This window comes from Phacochoerus africanus, chromosome 2 (assembly GCF_016906955.1).
Source record: "Phacochoerus africanus isolate WHEZ1 chromosome 2, ROS_Pafr_v1, whole genome shotgun sequence".
Classification (NCBI taxonomy): Eukaryota; Metazoa; Chordata; class Mammalia; order Artiodactyla; family Suidae; genus Phacochoerus; species Phacochoerus africanus.
The window spans coordinates 92,104,831-92,124,145 of NC_062545.1; the positions used below are offsets into that span (position 1 = coordinate 92,104,831).

The window sequence follows — 19,315 nt, forward strand, 5'->3', positions numbered from 1 at the left end:
TACATGCCAGTAAGAAAAAGGAGCAATTTCATCAAGGTCTTAAAAGGTTTTTTTTTTTTTTCTCCTACTCTTTATAGGGTAAAAAGTACCAATGGAATGCAGAAACCCAAGGATGGATCCTTGGGTCTTTTTTTTATGGCTATATCATCACACAGATTCCTGGAGGATATATTGCCAGCAGGAGTGGGGGGAAACTGCTGCTGGGGTTTGGGATCCTTGGCACCTCTGTCTTCACCCTGTTAACTCCCCTGGCTGCAGATTTCGGAGTTGGAGCCCTCATTGCACTCAGGGCACTAGAAGGACTAGGAGAGGTAATTTTTTTCTCTTTGGTTTTTCTTCTTACCCCCTATTGTTTTATTGTCTACTTAAAGATATTTTTCTTTGACATGAGTATGAACCAAAATATGACAAGATAATAAGGATTTATTTTTTAATTAGGAAAATGATTAACTAGAAAATAACCTGAGAGATTTCATTTGTGAGAGATTTCGTTTGTGATCAATGAGGTCTCGAGTGGGAACACTCCAAAATTAGGAACTTTAGTCAGAGGCTAGAGAAAACATTTTCTAGCTAACACTTCATAGCACCCCCTACTTAGGAGATAAGAAACCACCACTAAAGCATGAAAATAGAACATCCTACCTCTTGAATTTTTGCCACAGTTTACCTCTTCATTGATTGACCAGATCTAAAACACATTTTCCATGATAGAGTGTCAAATTCCTTGTTTTACTTTAAATTTGTTGTTTTTCATAAAAGTTCTTCTTTATCATTTGTTCTTTTTTTCTGGTCCTCTAACTTAAAGACAAGTAATTTATCATTTTTATAACTTTTTTGGGGGGGGGCCCACATTCTTGGCATATGGAAGTTCCCAGGCCAGGGATTGAATCTGAGCCCCAGCTTTGACCTAAAACAGCTGTGACCTACATCACAGCTGCAGTAACACCAGATCCTTAACCTGCTGTACCAGGCTGGGGATTGAACCCATATATTAGCAGCCACGTGAGCTGCCACAGAGACAACAGCAGACCCTTAACCTCTTGCACCACTGCACGAACTCCATAACTATGTTTTTTTCAGTTATGTGATTTTTCTGGACTTTCTTCTTCTTTTAAAATTGTCATTATTGGGGGAGTTCCCGTCATGGCGCAGTGGTTAACGAATCCAACTGGGAACCATGAGGTTGCGGGTTCGATCCCTGCCCTTGCTCAGTGGGTTAACGATCCGGCGTTGCCATGAGCTGTGGTATAGGTTGCAGACTCGGCTCGGATCCTGCGTTGCTGTGGCTGTGGCATAGGCTGGCGGCTACAGCTCCGATTCTACCCCTAGCCTGGGAACCTCCCATATGCCGCAGGAGCGGCCCAAGAAATGGCAGAAAGACCAAAAAAAAAAAATTGTCATTATTAATATTTAATCTTTTTTTCTTTCCTAAGATTTGTCTTTTTTTAATTTCAATTTTAAACATTTCACTCCTTTTATTTTCCCTTCCACTTCTCTTTTGTGTTTCATCGTATGTCTCTCCATCTTTAAATAATGATCTCTTTTATTTTCTAGCTTTAAACTAAACTGTAAAACTAAGGCATGGGTTTATTTTACTCTCTCTTAACATTTCTTTAACCCAAACAAGATAGTGGCCTCCTGGTTTGGTATAAAGGTTGTTTTAGGTAGCATTATATCATGCTGTATAGGAGAAACACTGACTGGAGTCATAAAATCAGAGTTTGAGTAATAACTCCACTGTATCTAATAGTTTATAAATATTATACAAATACAGTACATGCGTATGTAATATAAATGTAGTTATGAAATACCTATCACGTCCTCAGTCACAGCTCAGATGTGATAGTAATGACTAGAAAACTTTGGACGTTTCCAAGTGCTATTTAAATTTAAGCTTTGATCACTCTTCTGGATGCTCTTATTTTTTACCTTATTGGGTATACTAAAAAATGCTTCTTAACCATAAAATAAAAGTACCCTCTATTACCAGGTTCCTCTTCTCCTTACCTAAGGAAAGTATGTTTTAGAGATAAACTGAAGCTGTAAGAGGGTAACTAATTTTTCCGGGGTTGCACAGCTGGTACATGGCCATGGAGAGCTATAAGCCCATGGTCTATTCCTCCCCTCCCTGTGGCATTTCCTCTTCTCCCAAGCCTGTGAACCTCCCCTCCTCCACTGTTCCGTTGCTTCTCCACAGCAGTAATTGGTTGGTGGTTTTCGTTTTTTGTGGGTTTTTTTGTTTTTTGTTTTTTTTTTTGTTTTTTTTTTTTTTTTTTGGCTTTTTAGGGCCTCACACCTGTGGCGTATGGAAGTTCCTAGGCTAGGAGTTGAATCGGAGCTACAGCTACCAGCCTACACCACAGCCACAGCAACGCCAGATCCTTAACCCACTGAGCAAAGCCGGGGAGTCCTCCTGGATACTAGTCGTGTTTGTTACTACTGAGCCACAACAGGAACTCCCAGTAATTTTTTTAAATTGAGGTATAGTTGATGTACAAAATTATGTAAATTTCAGATGTACAACATAGTGATTCAAAATTTTTTATTATAGTCCATTTATAGTTATTATAAAATACTGGTTATATTCCCTGTGATGTGCAATACATCCTTATAGCTTATTTAGGATAGTTTGCACCTTTTAATCTCCTACCCCTACCTTGCCCCTCCATTTATCAGCATTTACTAGGCTAATTATAACAGAAAAAGAAAAAAAACCCATAAAAACTCTAATTGAATTCATCTGTTTTTCGTAGGTAGGACCATTTTTCCTCTAGATTAAATGTCAATTTGAATTTTCTTCTCATAGCCCATAGTATTATCTCAGTATTTTTAAAAGTAATGTACTGGTAACACTCATTTCATTCAGGTCGTAAAATGAAGTAGGTGAGTAAAATGAACCTTGAGAAGGATCCCCTTATGTCAGCATTCATTGCATTCTTTTATTTTTATTGTCACCCTTACCTTGCAGTCTTCAAACCAGTTGACAGAGTCCACAGATCTTTGTTTAGATTTTGAAAGTACTTCATTATGAAATATTTTCACTCAACACTATAAAGGTATCTCACTTCATGAAACCCAATTCTAGTTTGTCTTATCCAAACATTTCTCTTGCAAGAAAATACCCAACCAAATTTAAAACATTAACATAGCTACCTTGTGTTTCATCAGAAATATTTTTTTCCCTCCCCAGGGTGTCACATTTCCAGCCATGCATGCCATGTGGTCTTCTTGGGCTCCCCCTCTTGAAAGAAGCAAGCTTCTTAGTATTTCATATGCAGGTGAGGTAACTATTCTTATAGAGGTTTTTGCTACAATCTGTTATCTGTATATTAACCTTGGGGAAAATCTGCACAGCAGAATCATTCAGTGTCAGGTGCTTCCTTTGGGGGAAAATAACGTTTGGAGGGTATAACTTTATTATTAATTTTTCCCTTGGGATCAACAACATGTAGCAATGTGGCTTAACTGACTACTGTCATTTTTGCCATCTGCCATCTTTTATTTCAAAACCTGTTGCCTTTTCAGATGTAGGTATAGGAAATGCTTTAACAAAACAAAACCCAAAAAAGGACAATAGCTGGAAAATGGAACCCTTTTGTCCTTTAACTGTGGTATCTAACTTGATCATCTGAATGACTATGTCATGATTCTTAAGTCCTCCCTTCAGACACTTTTTTCTTTTTTGGCTTTTTTAGGGCCACACTTGTGGCATACGGAAGTTCCCAGGCTAGGGGTCGAATTGGAGCTGTAACTGCTGGCCTACACTACAGCCACACCAGATCCAAGCGTCATCTGTGACCTACACACAGCTCAGGGCAACGCTAGATACGCAACCCACTGAGTGAGACCAGGGATTGAATACTCATGGATACTAGTCAGATTTGTTTCTGCTGTACCACAACGAGAACTCCCAGACACCTTTTTTTTTTTTCTATGCATTTAGTTGCTATCATTTTGATCTACATGAGCTTTATATGTGAATTATAATTTTACCAGCTCATATACTACATGAAAACTTTTTGACCTAACTGCTTTTAAATACAGTGGTTGAGAAAGTCTTCTGTGGTGGCTTTTAAGACAAAATCTGAGGATGAGAACAAACCAGTCAGGCAAAGAGCAAAAAGGAGAGCATTCCACCCAGTCAGAACAGCGTGTAGACGGTCTCTCTGGCAGGAGGTAGCATAAGGATTCAAAGCAATGAGAAACCACTGTAGGTATCTAGAAAACACTGAATAAAATGGGAAATACAAAAGATGGGGTTAGAAAAAGAGACAAGACACAGATTTCAAATCCAGGCTTATAGGCCACAGGAAGGAATGTAGATTTTTTTCCTTCCAAAATACAGTGGGGAAACATCATAGGTTTTTATTTATTTATTTTTTTTGTCTTTTTGTCTTTTTGTTGTTGTTGTTGTTGTTGTTGCTATTTCTTGGGCCGCACCCACGGCATATGGAGGTTCCCAGGCTAGGGGTAGAATCGGAGCTGTAGCCACCGGCCTACGCCAGAGCCACAGCAACTCGGGATCCGAGCCGCATCTGCAACCTACACCACAGCTCATGGCAATGCCGGATCGTTAACCCACTGAGCAAGGGCAGGGACCGAACCCGCAACCTCATGGTTCCTAGTCGGATTCGTTAACCACTGCGCCACGACGGGAACTCCCATCATAGGTTTTTAATCAAAAGAGAAACATGATCCCATGCATGGTTTTTGTTTGTTTTGTTTTTGTTTTTTGCTTTTTAGGGCTTCACCTGCAGCATATGAAAGTTCCCAGGCTAGGGATTGAATCAGAGCTATAGCTGCCAGCCTACGCCACAGACACAGCAACACAGGATCTGGGCCTCTTCTGCCACCTACACCACAGCTCAGGGAATGCCAGATCCCCGATCCACTGATTGAGGCCAGGGATTGAACCCGCATCCTCATGGATACTAGTCAGATTCATTTCCGCTATGCCACAATGGGAACTCCCCATGTATGTTTTTTAAGAAGATTCTTGCAGCTATGTGGAGACCGATGTAAGAAATCTGATGAGAAGTTCAAGGACAGACACTATCTATGACTCTTCTTTCCCTATTGAATAAAGTCTAAGCTCCCACCAGGGGTTAAGATTCTTTAGGGTCTGCACCACTTCATTGCAGGCCACCTAGTCCCTGGCACTTAGTTCCTGTCAATAACTATTCAAGCTGTCTTTCTAGTCTCTATCTTCTGTTCCTTTCCTTTACCCAATTGAAGTTCCCAAACCCACGTTCTGCTTTCCTATGTCCATTCCTTTGCTCACCCTGTTACACCTGCCTCTGTATCTTCCTTCCTTTTTTTTTTAAGTTATAATTAGTGATTATGTTTAATTTTTATTACTCAATGAATTTTATTACATTTATAGTTGTACAATGATCATCACAACCTAATTTTATAGCATTTCCATCCCAACCCCCCAGCACATCCCCCCACCCCCAACCTATCTCATTTGGAAACCATAAGTTTTTCAAAGTCTGTGAGTCAGTGGAGAAAAGACAGTCCCTTCAATAAGTAGTGCTGGGAAAACTGGACAACTACATGTAAAAGAATGAAATTAGAACACTCCCTAACACCGTACATAAAAATAAACTCAAAACGGATTAAAGACCTAAATATAAGACCAGACACTATAAAGCTCTTAGAAGAAAACATAGGCCAAACACTCTCCGACATAAACCACAGCAATATCTTCTCCTAGAATAATGACAATATATCTTCTTTCTTATGGGGCCAGATCTTGCTCATCTTTTCAAAGTCCACTGCTCTTACATCTTTTGCTGACCTCTAGAGGTCAGAGGTAATCTGTCCTGTATTTGAACTTCCATATTGTTCTAGGACACACAACACTTTCTACATGTAATAATTATTTGTTTATATTACCTCCTGTATAAGGCTAAAACTTGAGACCAGAAACAATGTCTGATTATTTTAGCTCCCACTGGATCTACTAAGATGTTTTCTGTTTGATGGTTAAAATTAATTTTATTACTTATTTATCTGAAACAATTGTTGTATATTTGAAGCAAATTAGATTACTGAAAGCATCATTCTTTTTTCATCAGGCATGCTGCAATAGATTATGTTTAGAGACCACCTTTGAGCCTCTCCACCAATACCTATCTTTTTTTTTTTTTTTGTCTTTTGTTGTTGTTGTTGCTATTTCTTGGGCCGCTCCCACGGCATATGGAGGTTCCCAGGCTAGGGGTTGAATCGGAGCTGTAGCCACCACCGGCCCACGCCAGAGCCACAGCGACGCGGGATCTGAGCCGCGTCTGCAACATACACCACAGCTCATGGCAACGCCGGATTGTTAACCCACTGAGCAAGGGCAGGGACCGAACCCGCAACCTCATGGTTCCTAGTCGGATTCATTAACCACTGCGCCACGACGGGAACTCCTCCACCAATACCTATCTTTCTAACACATTTGCTAGTGATGCAGCATTTAGTAGAGCTCATATTAGGTCATACTAGATCTACCAATTGACGCCTTCTAGTTCATCAATAGCTACATAGTTGTAACTAATGCAACTACATCTTAATGTCTACATTTTACATATTGTGGGTTTCTGGCATAAATGATTGGTTCAGAGAATGGATGGCTTATACTTACCTATGACTAATTCAATTCCTACAGGATTCACATGGCTCTTTCTTTTCACCCACCTCTATTACCCATCTTCTTTAGGCGATAGACTTGTCCCCTCTTTGTTCATTTCTCTCCCACGTTTACAAAGCCTTTATTGTTGTTCTAGGGGCACAGCTTGGGACAGTAGTTTCTCTTCCTCTTTCTGGAATAATTTGCTTCTATTTGAATTGGACTTATGTCTTCTACCTCTTTGGTAAGTTTATTCAAAAATGTAACCTAAATTACAATGCGATAGATCCAAAATGTAGTAGTGATCTAATAACTGGTTTAAAATGTATATTCAAATTCACTGAAGCAACCATCTCCTAAACTGCAAAGCTCTCAAACTCTTACTGATAACCTGTTTTTCAAGTTTATGTGGTTAAAATGACCTGAGTTGGGACCTAATAATTTATTTTGAAATATTTGTTCCATAGAAACTGCTATTGTGTCCAGGACTTAAATGCTATACTTACTATCAAAAATTGCTATGTTGTTTATTATAAAAATGTATATTTTTTTTGTCTTTTTTACCATTTCTTGGGCCGCTCTCTCAGCATATGGAGGTTCCCAGGCTAGGGGTCGAATCGGAGCTGCAGCCACCAGCCTACACCAGAGCCACAGCAATGTAGGATCCAAGCCATGTCTGTGACCTACACTACAGCTCATGGCAACAGCGGATCCTTAACCCACCCGAGCAAGGCCAGGGATCGAACCTGCAACCTCATGGTTCCTAGTCGGATTCATTAACCACTGCACCGCCATGGGAACTCCATTAAAATGTATCTTTTGAAACTATTTCTTCTCACTGGGTAGTTTTTTGTTTTGTTTTTATGGCCACACTCCCAGCATATGGAATTCCTGGGCCAGAGGTTGAATCCAAGCTGCAGCTGCAACCTACACCACAGCTGCAGCAATGCCAGATCCTTTAACCCACTGTACCAGGCTGGGAGTCGAACCCATGCCTCCACTGCAATTCAGGCCACTTCAGTCAGATTCTTAACCCACTGCACCACAGTGGGAACTCCTCACTGGGTAGTTTTAATATCTTGTTTGTTTGTTTATGCCCAGGTCTTTCATGTCTCAATCTCAATAGCAGGATGAATTGCATATTTGATAAATTGGATTGCCACATAAGCATTTATGCAGGAGATGTGGCTGCAATCAAAACAAAAAACAAATCAATAAACAAAAGCAGATGCCTGCAGAAATAATAGATTGTATACATTTATTTTTTTTTAAAGATTTATCTGGCAGACCCTGATAGGCAGAATCATGTGCTTAAAAGTGTTCTCTTCAGGCAGAAATTTCCAATTATGAAATAAGTCATGGGGTTGTAATGTACAGCACAGTGACCATAGTCAATAATGATGTACCTACTTAAAAGTTGCCAAAAGAGAGGAGTTCCCGTCGTGGCACAGTGGTTAACGAATCCGACTAGGAACCATGAGGTTGCGGGTTCGGTCCCTGCCCTGCTCAGTGGGTTAACGATCCGGCGTTGCCGTGAGCTGTGGTGTAGGTTGCAGACGCGGCTCGGATCCCGAGTTGCTGTGGCTCTGGCGTAAGCCAGGGGCTACAGCTCCAATTTGACCCCCTAGCCTGGGAACCTCCATATGCCACAGGAGCGACCCAAAGAAATAGCAAAAAGACAAAAAAAAAAAAAAAGTTGCCAAGAGAATATATCCTAAAAGTTCTCATCACAAGAAAAAAAAATTTGTAATTTTGTATGGTGACAAATGGTAACTAGACATTGTTTTTTGTTTTTTTGGTTTTTTTGTTTGTTTGTTTGTTTTTTGCTTTTTTATGGCCAAACCCGTGACATATGGAAGTTCCCAGGCTAGGGGGAATAATTAGAGCTACAGGTGCCGACCTGCACCATAGGTACAGCAACGTGGGATCCGAGCCGAGTCTGTGACCTACATCACAGCTCATGGCAATGCCAGATCCTTAACCCATTGAGCAAGGCCAGAGATTAAACCCACATCCTCATGGATACTAGTCAGATTCGTTTCTGCTGTGCCACAACCGGAACTCCCAAATAACTAGACATTATGGTGATCATTTCACAGTGTGTATAAATATCGAATCGTTACGTTGTACACGTGAAGCTAATGTAATGTTATATGCCAACTTTGTTTAAGTTGTTCTCTTCAAAACTTATAGGAAATAATACAAATAGCAATTATCCCATTAAAGTGTTATGAGAAGAACTTGAAATAAAAACTAAGCTGAAACCAATTTTACACTGAGTTTATAATGACATAATCTTTTCAAGACATATAAAAATCACTGTTGGTGCACCCTAATTGTATTTAATTATTATTTTTCTATTTTAAGGTCTAGTTGGAATCATTTGGTTTATTTTATGGACCTGGTTAGTTAGTGACACACCAGATACTCACAGGACAATCTCCCCTTATGAAAAGGAGTACATTCTTTCATCGTTAAGAAATCAGGTAAGAAAAAAAAAAAAAGAAAAGAAATCAGGTAAGGATTTGGGCACATTTTTTTTAAGTAATTTCAGAACTTTTTTTCTTCAGAAGTAAGATACCATGAGTTTCCATTGTGGCTCAGGGGAAATGAATCTAATTAGCATCCATGAGGACTCAGGTTCAATCCCTGTTAGGTTCAATCCCTGGCCTCGCTCAGTGGGTTCAGGATCCAGCATTGCCGTGAGCTATGCTGTATGTTGCAGATGCGACTCAGATCCTGAGTTGCTGTGGCTGTGGTATAGGCCAGCAGCTGTAGCTCTGATTCGACCCCTATCCTGAGAACTTCCATATGCTATGGGTGTGACCCTAAAAAGACCAAATAAATAAACAAATAGTTAGTTGTTAGAAAACTAACTGGTATATTTTTATCTGTATTTTTTTTTAAATGGCTGCACTCTCGGCATATTGGAAGTTCCAGGGATTGAATCCGAACCACAGCTGTGACCAAGCCTCAGCTGCAGCAGTGCTGGATCCTTTAATTCATTGCCCCAGGTCAGGGATGGAACCTGCACCTTTGCAGCGTCCCAAGCCACTGCAGTTGAGTTCTTAACCCACTGCGCCACAGCAGGAACTTCTCATCTGTATTTTATATTTATTGTGATATATCATAATATCATATGATATACACTTGTTTGCTCCTCTAGACTAGGTCTTTAGAAAAAAAAATTATAGTGACTGAAGAGATTTGTTTCCTTTAATTGAGCAAAGTAAAGCAATTCAGAAATAAAAGTCTATAATTAATACAGTAAATTCTCAAGACATGACAAAATATTTGCTTTTTGGTGGGAATAAAAAAACATGAAAACATTAGGAAAAATTAAAATGTATATGAGTTCCCATCGTGGTGCAGCAGAAACGAATCCAACTAGGAACCATGAGGTCTGATCCCTGGCCTCGATCAGTGGGTTAAGGATCCGGTGCTGCCATGAGCTGTGGTGTAGGTTGCAGTCTTGGCTCAGATCTGGCATGGCTGCGGCTGTGGTGTAGGCTGGCAGCTGTAGCTCGGTTTAGACTCCTAGCCTGGGAACCTCCATATGCCACAGGTGCAGCCCTAAAAAGCAAAGAATAATAAAATAAAATTAAATATATATAGTCTTTAGCATTATTGATGCCTTCATATCACTTTATTAAAGAACATAAAATATTGCCCGTAAAACTTTTCTTGCCCATTAAGTTAATATGATTGATAGTTTCAATTTTTATATATGGTCAACCAGGCAGCAAATTCAACATTTACTCATTCACATTTCTTTTTACATTTTTAAATTTTGCTACGAATATGTTTATAAGCTGCTGAACTTTAAGAAATATCACATCCTTTGGTCCTTGCCAAAGTTTGGTAAAGACTTAGAAGATATCACCAGTGTAATAAAGTTACTTTGAGATCTCAGTGTCTCTGCAATGTTAATCAAATGAACCACCCACTTTTTCCCCCTGAGTAACAGATATAGAAAGATTTAGTGCATTTTAATGGGTCTTGCCACATAAAATCGACTATGTCTTGTATATATAATGGAATGTTACTCAGCCATAAAAAAGAAACAAATCTTGTCATTTGCAACAACTTGGAGGGTATTATGCTTAGTGAAATAAGTCAAATTGAAAAAGACAAATACTGTGTGTTTTCACTTATATGTGGAATATAAAAAATAAATGAACAAATTACACATAGAAACCAACTCATAGGTACAGAGAACAAACCAGTGGTTACCAGAGGGAGAAATATGAGGGGAGGGGCACAATAGGAGAAGGAGATTAAAAGGTACAAACTACTATGTGTAAAGTAAATTAATTATAATGATGAAATGTACACTACAGGAATATAGTCTGTGTGTGTTTATGTGTGCGTGTGTGTATATATATAGATAGATAGATAGATATAGATATATTTTTCTTTTTTTTTTGGCCATCCTGTGGCATATGGAGTTCTTGCACTGGGCATCAGATCCAAGCCACAGCTGTGCCAACGCCAAATCCTTAACCCATTGTCCTGGGCCAGGCATTGAACTTGTGTCCCAGCACTCCAGAGACACCACCAGTCCCATTGCACCACAGCAAGAACTCCATAGTTGATATTTTATAATAATTTTGTATGCACCATAACTATAAAAATATTGCGTTACTGTTTTGTACACCTGTAACTAATATAATATTATGAGTCAACTATATACTTCAATTAAAAAAAAAAACTTAGGAGTTCCCATTGTGGCTAGGTGGGTTAAGAATCCGACTAGTATCCATGAGGATGTGGTTTGATTCCTGGCCTCACTCAGTGGGTTTAGGATCTGGTGTTGTCCCAAGCTGTGGCATAGGTTGCAGATGCAGCTCGGATCTGGCATTGCTGTGGCTGTGGTGTAGGCCGACAACTACAGCTCCAATTCAACCCCTAGCCTGGGAATTTCCATCTGCCTCAGGTACGGCCCTAAAAAGACAAAGGAAGGAAGGAAACGTTTGCTTCCTCCAAAACTTCATTTTTATCATTATTTTCATGGACTTATGAGACCTTTCAGTTTATTTACATTTTTCTAAAAGATAGATTAATATCTTCCTAAATTTGTCCATTGTCCAAACCTAAAGTTAATCTGTTTTTCTATATGCTTCAGAAAATGGAATATTCAAGAAGTTCCCTAGTGGTCTAGTGGTTAGGACTTGGTGCTTTCACCACTGTGGCCTGGGTTCAAACCCTGGTCTGGGAGCTGAGATTCCACATCAAGCTGCTACATGCTGTGGCAAAGAGAGAGAGAGGGGGGAAGGAAGGAAGGAAGGAAGGAAGGAAGGAAGGAAGGAAGGAAGGAAGGGAGGGAGGGAGGGAGGGAGGAAGGGAAGGAAAGGAAAGGAAAGGAAAGGAAAGGAAAGGAAAGGAAAGGAAAGGAAAGGAAGAAAAGAAAAGAAAGAGAAAAAGAGAATGGAATATTCAGAAGCAAGAGGAACTAGGGGCATTAGGTTTCATAGAACCCCAAACTACATTCTTAAACCAGATGACCTTGTAGTTGAAAATGTCATAAAGTACTGTGTTACACGAAGCTCTGCTTTTAAATCTTGGATCCAAGAAATGTGTAGCATCTACTATACCTAATCATTCCTTAAGCATTTTTTTGAGAGCTTACTGTATGTTAGGTTCTCTGTCAGGTACTGAGGGTTTAAAAATTAATCAGAGAAAAGGAATGAACAAGACATGTGGGACCTGTTATCTCCAGAGGAAGACAAACATGGGTGAACAAGATCTCAGTGTAATTGTGTAATTAATACAGGCTACTGATGAGTGCTCTGAGTTACACAGTGCATCTTTGGTACAGAGAAGGCAGGGTCCTCAGCCGCCTGAGGATTCATAGGAAGAGCTCTGTGGCCAGGGACATCAGGAACATACTGGCAGTGAAACAGAGTTGGATTCCTGGCTTTGTTGCAGTGAAGGAGAAGCACATCCTGAGAAATCAAAGGGCATCTCAGAGAGAGTTGAGAGCAGCTTGTTATAGTTTATTTAGACTTGAGTTAGTTGACTTTGGGGAGGGTTTAAAAAACCAAAGTTTTTGATGGACGATAATGTGAAAACAAATAATGTATATGGATATGTATGGCTGGGTCACTTTGCTGTACAGCAGAAATTGACAGAACACTGTAAAGCAACTTTAATTAAAAAAAAAAAGTAAAAAAAAAAAGGGGGGGGAAGTGTTTTGCCCTGGAATTGGTACTGTGAGAAAGCAGTAACAATTCTGTGGCTGAGTATCTTAATTTTTATTGCGAAGATAGGCTGGGCTATAATTGGCAAAGAAACAGCAGTCATTCGAATTAGCTGAGAGAGAATGGTTTGCTCCTTTGCGTGGTTCATACATTCTTGGTTTTGTCTGCTCAGGCGTGACTGAGGGGTGGCCTGTTTTTCCCCTCCCAGCATGCTTCCAGAGAGGCCATGTTCATGGCCAGTGGGAGTTACAGGTGTACAATATAGTGATTCACAATTTTTAAAGGTTATACTCCAGTATAATATTATAAAATGTTGGCTGTATTCCCCGTCTTGTACAATATATCCTTGTAGCTTATTTTATACTTAATAATCTGTACCTCTTAATCTCCTACACTGGTGTTGCCCCTCCCCCCTTCCCATTCCCCACTGGTAACCACTCGTTTGTTCTCTATATCTGTGAGTCTGCTGCTTTTCTGTTATCTTTACTACTTTGTTGTATGTTTTACATTGCACAAGTAAGTGATATCATGCAATATTTGACTTTTTCTATTTGACTGATTTCACTCAGGATAATGCCCTCCAAGTCCATCCATGATGCTGCAAATGACAAAATTTCATTATTTTTAATGGCTGAGTAGTACTCCATTGTGTGTATATGTTTGTGTGTAATATCTTCTTTATCCATTAATCTGTTGATGGACACTTAGGTTGCTTCCATATCTTGGCAATTATAAATAATGCTGCTATGAACATTGGGATACATGTATCTTTTCCAAATAGTGTTTTTATTTTTATTTTTTCAGATATATACCCAGGAGTAGAATTGCTGGGTCATATGTTAGTTCTATTTTTAGTTTTTTGAGAAGCTTTCATGTGTTTTCCAGTGGTGGCTGCACCAGTTTACATTCTCACCAGTAGTGCATAAGGGTTCCATTTTTTCCACATCCTCACCAATACTTGTTATTTATGTTCTTTTTGATGGCAGCCGTTCTGACAGGTGTGAAGTCATATCTCATTGTGGTTTTGATTTGCATTTCCCTGATGATTTCTGATGTTGAGCATCCTTTCATGTGCCTATTTGCCATCTGCACCTCGTCTTTGGAAAAAAAATGCCTATTTGTTTCTTCTGCATGTTTTTTTAATTGAGTTGTTTGGGTTTGGGCTTTTTTTTTTTTTTCTGTCTTTTTGCCTTTTCTAGGGCTGCTCCTGAGGAATATGGAGATTCCCAGGCTAGGGGTCTATCGGTGCCATAGCTGCCAGCCTATGCCAGAGCCACAGCAACTCGGGATCCAAGCCGCATCTGCGATCTGCACTACAGCTCACGGAAACACTGGACCCTTAACCCACTGAGCGAGGCCAGGTATCAAACCCGCAATTCCCTGGTTCCCAGTCAGATTCGTTAATAACCGCTGAGCCACGACGAGAACCCCAAGGGGTTCTTTTTTTTTTTTTTATGTTGAGTTGTATAAGCTGTTTAGGTATGTTGGATATTAACCCCCTATCAGTCACATCATTCGCAAATATCTTCTCCAATTCAGTAGGTTGTCCGTTTTGTTGGTGGTTTCTTTTGCTGTACAGTTTAATTAGATCCCATTTGTTTAATTTTGCTTTTATTTATTTTGCTATTTTGCTTTGGGGGTAAGATTATAAAAAACATTGCTAGACAAAAAAAAAAAAAAGGAGTTCCTGTCATGGTGCAGTGGAAACGAATCCAACTAGGAACCAGGGGGTTGCAGGTTTGATACCTGGCCTCGCTCAGTGGGTTAAGGGTCTGGCATTGCCGTGAGCTGTGGTGTAGGTCACAGACGCTGCTCAGATCTGGCATTGCTGTGGCTCTGGCGTAGGCCAGCGGCTACACTTCCGATTCAAACCCCTAGCCTGGGAACCTCCATCTGCTGTGGGTGTGGCCCTAAAAAGACAAAGGACAAAAATATAAATATATCTATATAGCTATGACTTATGTCAAAGAGTTTTCTGATTATGTTTTCCTCTAATAGATTTATGCTGTCCAGTATTATATTTAGGTGTTTAACGCATTTTGAGTTTATTTTTATATATGATGTTAGAGGGTGTTCTAATTTCATTCTGTCCAGTTTTCCCAGCCCTGCTTATTGAAGAGACTGTCTTTTCTCCATCATACATCCTTGCCTCCTTTTTCATAGATTAATTGGCCATAAGTGCATGAGTTTATTTCTGGGCTATCTATTCTGTCTCATTGATATATATATTTCTGGTTTTTGTGCTAGTACCATACTGTTTTGATGACTGACACTTTGTAGTGTAGTCTGAAGCCAGGGAGCCTGATTCCTCCAGCTCCATTTTTCTTTCTTAGGATTGCTTTGGCTATTTTGGGTCTTTTGTGTTTCCATACAAATTTTAAAATTATTTGCAGTAGTTCTCTGAAAAATGCCATGGGTATATTGATAGGGATTGCTTTGAATCTGTAGATTGCCTTGAGTAATATAGTCATTTTAATAGTATCATTTCTTCCAATCCAAGAATATGGTATATGAAGGTCTCTTTTAAATAAATTGTCCAGGCATTACCACTTCACCCACTGAAGTTTTCTTTCCCTCATAGGTCTGATATTGGTTTTTTCCTTTTCTTTTCTTAATTCTTAAGGGCAGCATATTTTATAACTTTTTTGCTTCTCTTTTATACCTTTAGAAAGACTATCCAATTTTACAACATTGTGAAGCAAATAGAAGCTTTTGTTTGAATATTTAGTTGCACTAACTTAAAAGTATTGCATGAAACTTTTTCTAAACCCATTTGCTGTTACTTACATTTGACAGGAAGATTTTTTTGGTATGTGAAGTTGCACATAGAAGATACTCAGATATTTGTTGAATGAGGCAAGGATATATGATGGAGAAACACTACTTTCTTAGTGTTTAGTCGTGCTTACCTTATGAGAATTCTCTTTACTTTCTTTTTAAGAATCTTTTGACAGCATTGTCAGTTTTGTAGATTTGTTTTCATTAAAACTGGCTAATAGGAGTTTTCTTTCTTTGTGGCTCCCTGGATTAAGAACCTGATCAGTAACCATGAGGATGCAGGTTTGATCCTTGGCCTCCATCAATGGATCAAGGGTCCAGTGCGGCCTCAAGCTGTGGCGTAGGTCACAGATATGGCTTGGATCTGACATTGCTGTGGTCATGGCATAGGCTGAAGGCTAGGCTCCCATTCCACCTCCCACCTGGGAACTTCCATGTGTCTCAGGTGCAGCCTTGAAAAAAAAACTGGCTAATAGAACCCATAAATCCATTTTAAAAAGGCAGGTATAGAGGAAAATAACTAAAAAGGCAGATATAAACTGTACTCTGCTGTCATTCTGCCCTGAGGACCACCCAACCCATGAGGTGCCATTAACCCCCTGGGTTGGGAGATGAAACAATCTGTGATTGTCTGGCATATTCCAGGCCAACTTATTGTTAAATATCAATAGATCCTAATCTCCTTTTTTAGAATAAAAGTGATTATAGATCGAAGGTCTGTTGCATCTTTGCACAACCACAGCAGTTACCTTGTACACCCTGCACTGCTGACACCTGCTTTGAAGAGCAGGCCTCCAGATGGCTCATAAGACACCATATCTTACACAGTTCTTACAAATCATTGGACAATGAGATATGAATTCTTTTTTTTTTTTTTTTTTCAGTGTCGCACCCTTGGCATATGGAAGTTTCTAGGCTAGGGGTTGAATCGGAGCTGCAGCTGCCAGCCTACACCACAGCCACAGCAATGCCAGATCTGAGCCGTGTCTGTGACCTACACCACAGCTCATGGCAATGCTAGATTCTTAACCCACTGAGCAAGGTCAGGAATCGAACCTGCATTCCCATGGATACTAGTCAAGTTTGTTACCACTGAACCACCACAGGAACCCCGAGATATGAATTTTTAGAGGACTTCCAGTCTCTGTTCTTCACCCTTATGTCAGTCTCTGATTTGATTATTAGACTGTCCTCTATTTTTTAGGTGGAGAAATTAATACTGCAGGTGATTTTTGACATTCATAACAAGTATTTGGTGTCCTAACATTATAGCTCTAAGATTACATTTCTATTTTTTCTTCTTATCTGAATCATGAACTCTTGATGGCTTTTTAATCTGAGATATACTAATCAAGGGTGATAATATGTTCCAGACGGAATTTTAGCTGATGAGGTACTGCTCTAAACACAGCATAAAGATAGCTGTAGTTTGTCCTAATTATGTCTGTTTTTGTTTTGTTTTTTAGCTCTCTTCACAGAAGTCAGTGCCATGGATACCCATGCTAAAATCACTGCCACTTTGGGCTATTGTAGTTGCACATTTTTCTTACAATTGGACTTTTTATACCTTATTGACTTTATTGCCTACTTATATGAAGGAGGTCCTAAGGTTCAATATTCAAGAGGTAAGGAAAAAATAAACATCTTCTTCTTATAGAGAGCATACAGAATTTGCTTTTATCCATAGGAAACTCAGTTATTTTACACCTTCCATTTTCCTCTGATACACTAAATTGTAGAGATTGCTCTTTTGACCTCACTTGTCCCTTTCCTTGGTGTGTGTTAACTCTCGATTCAAGGTATCCCCTTTATACCAGCCCCCCTTTAACCATAAAGGTCTTGCTAGTCTTACTAGGTCTCAGATCTCAGATGATAAATGCAGATGGGATCATATTCCCTTCTAAATGGGTGGTAGCTGGATGCTGCTGGGAGCCAAGAGGGGTGCTGAAAGGCACAGGGCTCTTGTATAGAGGTGAATCTGCAGTGTCATTCAGGCCCTGGCAGATCTAGAGCCATGCAGCTGTGCGAGACGGGCCTTCCTGAAACTGCCAGTTCCCTTTCTAACTCCTCAAATCGAGGCAGTTCTGTTTTCTCTGTGTTGACAGATTTTGATCTTTCCAGACATTAAAGAAAAGCCTAAAGAGGAAGTTCCCATTGTGGCTCAAGAGTAACAAGCCTAACTAGTATCCATAAGGATGAGGGTTCGATCCCTGACCTCACTCATTGGGTTAAGGATCCGGCATTGCCGTGAGCTACAGTGTAGGTTGCAGACACGGCTTAGATCCTCAGTTGCCGTGGCTATGGTGTAGTCTGTCAACTGCAGCTCCGATACGACCCCTGGCCTGGGAACTTGCATATGCTGTGGGTACAGCCCTACATAAAGGGAAAAAAAAAATTAAACCCTGATAAGGGTCTCGTATTCAGAATATATAACAAATTTATATAACTCAGTAATACAAATATAAATAACCCAATAAATTGTTTCAATAGGCAAAGGATTTGAATAGACAGTAATCCAGGGAAGGTATACAAATGATCAATTAACCCATGTAAAGAAGCTCAACATTAAGGAAATGCAAATCAAAACCATAATGAGGAGTTCCTGGTGGCCTAGCAGTTAAGGTTCTGATGTTGTCATTTCTGTGGCAGAGGTTCAGTCACTGGCCTAGGAATTTCCACAAGCCACTGGTGTGGCCAAAAAATTTTTTAAAACCATAAGGAGATACCATTTCACTCCTATTAGAATCAGAAAACCAGAAACTGAAGTTCCTGTTGTGGATCAGCAGTAATAATCCCGACTAGGATCCATGAAAGGGTTTGATCCCTGGCCTCACTCAGTGACTTAAGGACCTGGTGTTGCTGTGGCTGTGACATAGGCTGGTAGCTGCAATGGGAAATTCCATATGCCTTGGGTGTGCCCCCCCACCACCCAAAAAAAGAAGAGGCAAAAAAATCAGAAACCAACAAGTGTTGGTAAGGATATGATAGAAACAGAACCCTTGGGGTTCCCGTCGTGGTTCAGTGGTTAACGAATCCAACTATGAACCATGAGGTTGCTGGTTCGATCCCTGGCCTTGCTCAGTGGGTTAAGGATCTGGCATTGCCATGAGCTGTGGTGTGGGTTGCAGACACGGCTCGGATCCCGTGTTGCTGTGGCTCTGGCGTAGGCCAGCAGCTACAGCTCTGATTAGACCCCTAGCCTGGGAACCTCCATATGCCGAGGGAGCAGCCCTAGAAATGGCAAAAAGACAAAAAAAGAGAAAAAAAAAAGAAAGAAAGAAATGGAACCCTTATACATCTGCTGGTGGGAATGTAAAAATTTGTAGCCAGTGTGGAAAACAAATTGGAAATTCCTCAAAAAGTTAACCATAACGTTATAATGACCATGGAGTTCCCACTGTGGCATAGCAGAAACGAATCCAGCTGGTAACCATGAGGTTGCAGGTTCGATCCCTGGCCTTGCTCAGCAGGTTAAGGATCCAGTGTTGCCCTGAGCTGTGGTGTAAGTCCCAGATGCAGCTTGGGTCCCGAGTTGCTATGGCTGTGGTATAGGCCAGCGACTATAGCTCCAATTCAACCCCTAGCCTGGGAACCTTTATATGCTGTGGGTGTGGCCCTAAAAAAAAAAAGAAAAAAAAGTTATTATTACCAGTAATAATATTCCTGAGTTTATACCCAAGGGAAGTGAACACATGTCCACATAAAAACATCAAAAACAAGT

General features: G+C 40.0%; 1 protein-coding gene across 1 annotated transcript in view; it reads left to right on the forward strand.

Annotated features, from left to right (window-relative positions):
* Window positions 1-19,315, forward strand: part of SLC17A5 (solute carrier family 17 member 5) — a 57,762-nt gene that overhangs the window by 12,552 nt on the left and 25,895 nt on the right. The window contains exons 3-7 of the mRNA XM_047763819.1: window positions 78-311; window positions 3,191-3,278; window positions 6,774-6,860; window positions 8,984-9,102; window positions 17,061-17,219. Of these exons, the coding sequence (XP_047619775.1) occupies window positions 78-311; window positions 3,191-3,278; window positions 6,774-6,860; window positions 8,984-9,102; window positions 17,061-17,219 (687 nt within the window). The remainder of the gene's footprint in view (window positions 1-77; window positions 312-3,190; window positions 3,279-6,773; window positions 6,861-8,983; window positions 9,103-17,060; window positions 17,220-19,315) is intronic.